Source organism: Sinocyclocheilus rhinocerous, unplaced genomic scaffold (genome assembly GCF_001515625.1).
Source record: "Sinocyclocheilus rhinocerous isolate Xijiao unplaced genomic scaffold, SAMN03320098_v1.1 scaffold1152, whole genome shotgun sequence".
NCBI lineage: Eukaryota > Metazoa > Chordata > Actinopteri > Cypriniformes > Cyprinidae > Sinocyclocheilus > Sinocyclocheilus rhinocerous.
The window spans coordinates 1,854,605-1,862,845 of NW_015625590.1; the positions used below are offsets into that span (position 1 = coordinate 1,854,605).

General features: G+C 37.6%; 2 protein-coding genes across 3 annotated transcripts in view; one reads left to right on the forward strand and one right to left on the reverse strand.

The window, feature by feature from the left end:
- Window positions 1-189: 189 nt before the first annotated feature.
- LOC107756729 (cytochrome P450 2M1-like) lies at window positions 190-4,810 on the forward strand. Of its 2 annotated transcripts, XM_016573948.1 has the most exons (10): window positions 190-322; window positions 421-679; window positions 1,982-2,144; window positions 2,239-2,388; window positions 2,746-2,906; window positions 3,271-3,447; window positions 3,666-3,807; window positions 3,888-4,075; window positions 4,164-4,305; window positions 4,537-4,810. In XM_016573948.1, exons 2-10 carry the CDS (start codon window positions 488-490, stop codon window positions 4,719-4,721), a joined length of 1,500 nt encoding a protein of 499 aa, XP_016429434.1. In that variant the 5' UTR covers window positions 190-322; window positions 421-487; the 3' UTR covers window positions 4,722-4,810. The 2 variants fall into 2 exon arrangements, with proteins under 2 accessions (XP_016429434.1, XP_016429428.1); XM_016573942.1 differs by having other exon boundaries at window positions 190-679.
- Window positions 4,811-6,676: 1,866 nt separating this feature from the next.
- Window positions 6,677-8,241, reverse strand: part of LOC107756746 (gastric inhibitory polypeptide receptor-like) — a 22,679-nt gene continuing 21,114 nt past the window's right edge. The window contains exon 14 of the mRNA XM_016573960.1: window positions 6,677-7,448. Within this exon, the coding sequence (XP_016429446.1) occupies window positions 7,095-7,448 (354 nt within the window). The 3' untranslated portion in view covers window positions 6,677-7,094. The remainder of the gene's footprint in view (window positions 7,449-8,241) is intronic.

Consider the following 8,241-nt stretch of genomic DNA (forward strand, 5'->3'; position numbering starts at 1 on the left):
GCACGCGGGTTCTCGCGTTATTTCCTTATCACTTCTCGCGTGTGTTTTGTTGTGACACGTAGTTTGCGGACCAGACAGAGCTGTCAGCCATTCTTCCTATTGTGAAGTCATGCAGTGTGAAACCCCCTGTCGCCGATCCATCGTGCAATGTGAACACAGCAGCAACTGAATGCTACCCCAGATAGTCACGCAGTGTGAAAACAACGGCGATCCGACGACTTTGAAAATCGTGCGGTGTGAACTCGGCATAACGGAGGGGCGTTTTCCACCGTGGGTACCTGATTTACTTACGTCAACCGGTTGTGTTTGGGGGTGGGGTCAGGTAAGGGGCATTGTTTTCATTGCATGATTTAGAAACAACCCCAATTTAGAAATGCACACTTTTGTTTAGCAAAGACCGCTATACTTTTATCATCCCAGAGCCAAGCTTTGTTTTCGGTTCCTTACTGCGAATCGGTTCAGAAGAACTGTCTAGTGAACTCTGAGGATGGATATATTGTTGGCACTGAAGACGAATGTAGTGTCTGTTGTCATGGCTGTCTTGGCTCTGATATTGCTGTGGAAGATTCGAGGAAAGCAGAGCAGTTTTGAGCGGCTCCCTCCAGGACCTGCGCCTAATCCACTGCTGGGAAATTTATTTCAATTTAATATCAAGGAAGCCTACAAATATTACCTAGAGGTTAGTAGGCCTATTCAATATTATAATTCAGTTATATAAGTCTGAGTATTGGCGATTATTGCCCGTTCAGGTAAACTTAAAGTTAACTAATAACCATCCTTTGATGTTAAAGCTTCTCCATGCAACATGCCAATGATGAACGCTTGTTTTTTTAAGATTGTACCATAGGCTTTGAAGAATTTAAAGGAGTCAGTGCATTTTCACTGGGTTTAGATTGCATCTGTTCTATTATGAGTCTTTGAGACATGCGTTACTAGGTGAGGGTCACCATTCTGGGATTTCTGAACTCTCTAGAGAAGTTTCAGGATGCAGTTACCTTCAGACAGAAGTTCCCAGTATTGCTGTTTCTCAAAGATGATTTGTTTTTACTTTACTTTTTCACACACTGAATCGCTGTCTATAATACTTAATAACTTTAAAGTAACAGTTTCGATATTTTTCCTATTTAAAACTTGACTCTTCTGTAGTTACATCGTGTACTAAGACCGAAGGAAAATGAAAAGCTGCGATTTTCTAGGCCGATATGGCTAGGAACTATACTCTCATTCCAGGGTAATAATCAAGCAACTTTGCTGCCGTACCATGGGTGCAGCAGGCACAATAATATTATGCAGCGCCTGGAATTACCTAGCTGGGACTATTTTCAGGCGCTGTGTAATATCATTGCGCCTGCTGCACCCATGGTACGGCAGCAAAGTTGCTTGATTATTACGCCAGAATGAGAGTATAGTTCCTAACCATATCAGCCTAGAAAATCGCAGCTTTTCATTTTCCGTCGGTCTTAGTGCACGATGTAACTACAGAAGAGTCGAGTTTTAAATAGGAAAAATATAGAAACTCTTTGGTCATTTTTGAGCGAGATGCTAACGGTCTAATCAGATTCAATGATCTATGCTAAGCTAAGCTAAAAGTGCTACCGCCAGACCCGGAGATCGGCTGAATGGATTCGAAAACGGTAAAACTCAACTGTTTAACTCTAGGGGAGTTGGAAAATGAGCCTATTTTCAAAAATAGTGGAGTGTTCTTTTAAGCAATACCACTTCTAAGTGCAGTGATATATTATATTTGCATAAAGAATGCTAATTGTCCTATCCGAACTTGCACTACAAACAAAAACACCTTCAAACAACAATGCTCTAATATACATTGACAAAATTAAAGCAGAATGATATGTTACCTGTATTTAAGGTTGTTAGTCACCAATATCTGAGATAACTTGAAGTACATGTTATTCTAATAATTCACATAGTGTAACATTGAAATGTCCCGTATATCAAACCCATAAAACTCTTCTTACTTTAGCTGAGTAATAAGTATGGCTCTGTTGTCACCATCTGGTTGGCAAACACTCCTGTGGTGATCATTTCTGGATATCAAGCCCTAAAGGATACTATGATTGGTCTTGGTGAAGAATTCAGCGGCAGGGCCATCTATCCTCTGTTGATGAAGTCCACTTATGGATACGGTGAGGTCGCTTGATGCCTTATGTTTTACACAGTTTATTTGAACAGATTTTTATCTGAAGACCAAAATGCTGTTAACATTGTCTCTGTGTGCAGGTGTTCTGTCCACCAGTGGATACCGATGGAAGGAGATGCGCAGGTTCACTCTTATGACACTGAAGAACTTCGGAATGGGCCGCAGGAGCATCGAGGAACGAGTCAGGGAGGAGGCTGAGAATCTTGTGGAAATGTTTAAAAAATGTGAAGGTAAAATCACTTTTATATGATCTTTTATTTAGATTATAAAATGAAACAAACTGCAGACATAAACCACAAAAAGATCTGATGCAGGACGCATCAGTAAAACACTAAAATCAAACATACAGTGGTTGCATTGTTTAGAAAAAATGTGTTGAATAAGTTCTTGCAATTTGTACAATAAGTTCACGAAGCAAATGTGCCGTGTGTAGATTTAATATACTGTACAGCACATTCAACTAAGTGAATGACTAATTAGAATAAATCCTGACCTAAGCCACATCTCATGTTCCAGAACATGGTGTGAGTTTTTACAACACTAAATTTAAGAAACTTGAGCTCTTTGCTGTACTTTTCTCCTCAAAGGCTCTGCATTCAGCCCTGTGGACATGCTGTTTAATGCTGTAAACAATGTGATCTGCAGCATTGTCTTTGGGAATAGGTTTGAACTTGAGGATCCACAGTTTAAGTCTCTCCTTCGAACTGTGAATACTTACTTCACTATTCTCAGTAGCCCTCTTGGACAGGTATTGTACTCTAAGATTTTTTTTATATATATATACAGTATATATATATATTTTTTTTTTATCAGTCATTACTCTAGTCTTCAGTGTCAATAATATGCTGATTTGATGCATTTCTTATTATCAGTGTTGAAAACAGGTGTGCTGCTTAATGTTAGTGTGGAAACCATTTTTTTCATGATCCTTTAGTGAATAGAAATTTCAAAAGAACAGTGTTTATTTGAAATAGAAATTGTAACATCTTTTGTAACATTATAAATGTCTTTACTATCACATTTTATCAGTTTAATGCAACCTTGCTAAATAAAAGTATTAATAAAAAAAAAAAAAAGAAGACTTACATTGATCTTCTTTATTTTCTTTTCAGATCTATAATGTATTCCCTAGGTTAGTCAGTCTCTTTCCCGGTAAACACCATCAGCTGTTTAAAGACCTAGAAGAGGCCAGAGAGTATTGCAAGCATGAGGCACAGGCTCGGATGAATACTTTGGATCCCTCATGCCCACAGGACTTCATTGAGGCCTTTGTGTTAAAAATGAAAGAGGTAAATAATTAAAAGAAATGGCATTTAAAACAGTTCTTATAAAGCCACGGTCCTCATTACATTTACATACACCCTCTGGTGGTGAAACTATGACATGATGTCAGTTAAAACAATTCCAGAAAACTTCCTTCATTTACAAGTTTTAGAATTGGTACATCCCAACAGCCAGTTTTATGCATAACATTCATTTTCATATTCATCTTCATTCTCTTTTGCAGGAGAAAGACAATCCTGACACAGAATATCATTTTGGCAACTTGGTTTCTATAGTATGGAACATGTTTAGTGCCGGCACAGAAACCACTTCATCCACCGTCAGATACGCTGTGCTTCTGATGATGAAGCACCCAGACGTTCAAGGTGAGATCAAACAAATGTCTTCTCTTTCCAAGCATCAAGCAGAATCCCGAGTGTTTTTTTCTTTCACTTGTTCTGTACAGAGCGTGTTCAGCGGGAAATTGATGAGGTTGTAGGACAGGACCGCTGGCCCTCAGTAGAGGACAGACAGAACCTGCCGTATACAGATGCTGTAATCCACGAGATTCAACGGTATATGGATCTTGCCCCCATCGCTATCCCACACAAGATGATGTGCGACACTGAATACAATGGTTATATAATTCCTAAGGTATTCTTCTTATGTATTTACATTATCTTTATTTTACTATTAATTATTATTTATGTCTGTCTATTTCTAACATAAATTTCTTTTATAGGGGGTCATGGTTTTCCCTCTGCTATCCTCTGTGCTTATAGACCCGAAACTGTGGAAGAACCCAAATTGCTTTGATCCAGAGAACTTCCTGGATTCAGTTGGCCGATTTCAGAAAAATGATGCATTTGTTGTATTTGGCATGGGTGAGTTTAGTAGAGTTTAGAACATAAAATTAGACCATAAAAATAAAAACAGGGAGGCTTGTTTCCACCATGGAATTATGTTTCTCACAGTTTTAATCATACTGGGAAAAAAATAACCATGTTAAATCACTGATTAATTTAAAGGGGAAATCATAGACAATAAAATGGCTGATACATGGAGAAAAGTTTCTTCAAAAGATTTTTAAACTGACTTCTGTCTGCTCTCGTCAGGCAAGCGTGCGTGTCTTGGTGAGGCTCTGGCTCGCATAGAACTCTTCATCTTCTTCACTTCCCTCCTTCAGCATTTCACCTTCAAAGCCACAGTGCCACCAGAGGAGCTCGATACAACACCTAAAAATTGCAGTTTTGGCCGCATGCCCCGCACATACGAGTGCTATGCCATTCCCAGGAAATAGAGGAACATGCCCACAAAACGAACAAAGAAAACTTCCAACATATTCTCATTTCAGTTTGATGCTTTAATGGAAATAAATATGTCCAAAATGATATTATTGCACAAGTGTTTTGTTTTTTGTTTTTTTGGCAAATACAACATTGATATTTAGCATAAATGTTCCTGTCCTCGAGTCTAGCCGGTTAACCCACTTTTTAGCAGTGCACATGGATCTGACACCCAATATCAGGTGTCCTAACGTGGAAGCTTATCAAGTCTGTGGAATGTTTTGAAAGACATGAACTATTTTGAAAGTCAAACAATATTACTGGCACTTTTAACAACAGTTTAACATCAGCACAGTGCTTTCATTTTTTCACACTTAGGTGCCATTCATACAGGATGCATATTTATGATTAAAAACACAATGCAGAGTAGTGCAATGAGAAAAAAGCCCACAGGGTCTAGAGATGCACATTAAAAGAAGTTTACATCTATAAATAACGTCTTAGACCTCGCATTATTTTTTTTCATTTCACTGCCTTGCATCTCATGTTTTAAACATGAAAAGGATTCTGTGTGAACGGTACCTTATTCTGTAATATGTAGATGATTACTGGACAAAACATGAGAGTGAGAGATGTGTGATAAATAACTATGTATGTTTAACAACAGTGGCTTCTTCAGAACTAGACAAATCTTGCCACATCACAAAAAAGGCATCCTACCAATATTTTTGACAGATTCATGCATGACCACAGACTCTTAGCACCAGGTTAATACCATTAAGCACTAAAAATGTGATACAAGAATTCTTCAGGAGACTAAGGCAACTCTACAACAGTCTATATCTGTGCAGTTCTCCCTACATCCAGCAGGTGGCTTTAGATGTCAATGGAGCCGTGGAATAACCTCAATGTGAAAGCAACAGAAGAACACCTTAGATAGGACAATATATTGTCTAAATCACAATGAAAGCTCAGCTACAATAGAGATTATTACTGCACTCTTCCATCCATGTTGACAGAAAAATAATGTCCAGATGAAGTAACAAAAAAAAGAAGGCATACAGTGTAAGAATCGATCTCAGTCCGTGTGAGGGCATACTCTGATTTAAACCTTCATAAAGTTTTGGAAACAAACAGTTTCCATGTTTAATAGTGTTGTTACTGTTGCCTATTAACTAAAATACCTAGCAATCCTCTTTAAACTCTATTGTAGACATACAGTTCACAGTTGGGTTCTGTCATGGCACAAAATGAAAGGGGATTAGGCCATTGAGTGGAATGCAGAAGCATAAAAAAGGAATTAGATTTCCTGCTGTTCAAGAGATCGCCTAGAGCACGCCATCCTGGTTGAGCGGGTTACATAAGAGCCATATAAAACCTTCATATTAGACATTTAACACCTCCAGGGGCACCATATCAAATAAGGGTGAGGATGTGACATAATGTCTAGTACTGAACATAAGTCTGGTACTGATTTGTTGTTTATGGACAAAAACAAAGTCCATTATTGGTCCCTATACTGTATGTATATACAGTCTCCCCAAAAAGTGTTTGGGCTCTTAAACTGCACAAAATAAAAGCCTATGCAGCAAATAACAATATCAAACTAAGTGGCATCTGCAATTACCATTCAAAAATGTTTTCAAAGTCTCTTATGCTCACCAAGGCTGCATTTTTTATTCAAAAATACAGTAAAAGCAATACATTTGTAAAAGATTATAATTAAAATAACTTTCATATTTGAATATATTTTAAAATGCTATTTATTCCTGTGATGGTAAAGCTGAATTTTCAGCAGCCATTACGCCAGTCTTCAGTTATACATGAGCCATCAGAAATCATTCTAATATGCTGATTTGGTGCCTACTTCTTATAGAAAGTTCAAGAGAATGGCATTTATTTGAAATAGAAATCTTTTAACAATGTAAAAGTCTTTCATGTCACTTTAGTTTAATTTAATGCATTCTTGCTTAATAATCTTATTGACCTCAGATTCTTGAACGGTAGTGGATATGTGGTTTAAGGGTGCAAATACTTTTTGGAGCTATTTGGTGATTTTGCAGGCTAGGTGATGTTTGTGTGTCTTACCTGTGAACTCTGAACAGATAATCCTCATGCAATCAAAAATATAAATGACTTTGTGGTAAAGTTTGAGTTGATCCACAATGCTGGCACATAATAGAATTCATCTAGTGTCCAAAATGAGGTATAGTGGTAAACACCAAACAAGAAAAACACAAATAAAATGGGTTGTCAGGCATAATGGGAGTAACGTGATGTAGTAATATGCTTTTGACAGTTCAAAAACAATGAGACCTCATATTCCAAGACACTCCATGATATCCAGCTTTGTTTGTCCAATCAATGTGCAGCACAGTCCACATGATTCAACAGTAGCTCTCAGAAAACATCACTGCTCCCTCTCCGGCACACTGGGGTGAAGCTGGCACATCCAACCCGTTCAGAACCTGCTTTCGGGCAGAGATGTAGCAGCATGCCTTGCCTTTCTTTGCTCTGGGATGGTAGTGATGTTGAATAGCTGGTAGGGTGGCTGTGGGTGTTGGGTCCGAGGACAGTTGGCTGCCACTGTCCAGAGGGCAGTCTGGAGAGCAGGCTAGGTCGTGGTGACACCGAGGTCCTGCACCTCCCTGCTGTGTGTTGCTACCTGAATTACGTTGGTCCTCCAAAATGCTTATTCCCAGTTTCCATCGCTGCCATTTCTTTTTGATTTCTGACTGTACCTGGAATCAAAGACATTACATATATCAGGGTTATTACAATTAAACTCAAAAAACTGAAATCATAAAAACACATTTAATACTTAAAAAAACAATAAGTGTAATACAATATTAAAACATTTTTAATTCTCAACAGTTTGTTGAAGTACAAAAATAACTAAAAATAAAAACTAAAACTTAAAATCTATATAGACACATAAGAAATAATAAAATAAAAAGGACAAAAATAAAACAAATTTACTAAAACTTTAACTAAAATGTAAATGAAAATAGGAAATATAATGAATCGAATTCAAAATATTAACAAAAACTATAATAATATATCATATACAGTATGTGTGTGTTGTACACTGCTGTTCAAAAGTTTAGGATCAGTAACATTTTTTGTGTTTTTTTAAATAAGTTTCTTATGCTCATCAAGGCTGCATTTATTTGATCAAAAATACAGAAAAAAACGTATTAAAGGGGTCATATGATGCGATTAAAATTTTTCCTTTCTCTTTGGAGTGTTACAAGCTCTTGGTGCATAAAGAATATCTGTAAAGTTGCAAAGACTAAAGTCTCAAATCCAAAGAGTTATTCTTTATAAAAGTTAAGAGTCAGCCACACCTACCTAAAACGGCTCGTTCTAACACGCCCCCACATATCTACGTCACTATCTGGGAAGATTTGCATAACGCCGCCCAAATGCTCACGCAAAGAAAAAAGGCGTAACTTTTATTCTCACTGTAGTATTGTTGCTGCCGCCACCGCTGCCATGTCGTGAAGGCGCTGTGTGTTCCGTTGTGAAAGCGAA

Bases quoted from the DNA above. Each gene is read 5' to 3' on its own strand.
- LOC107756729 (XM_016573942.1), top strand. From the start codon at position 488: ATGGATATATTGTTGGCACTGAAGACGAATGTAGTGTCTGTTGTCATG. The intron at 680-1,981 runs GTTAGTAGGCCT...TTCTTACTTTAG, and splicing joins CCTACAAATATTACCTAGAG to CTGAGTAATAAGTATGGCTC. The intron at 2,145-2,238 runs GTGAGGTCGCTT...CTCTGTGTGCAG, and splicing joins GAAGTCCACTTATGGATACG to GTGTTCTGTCCACCAGTGGA.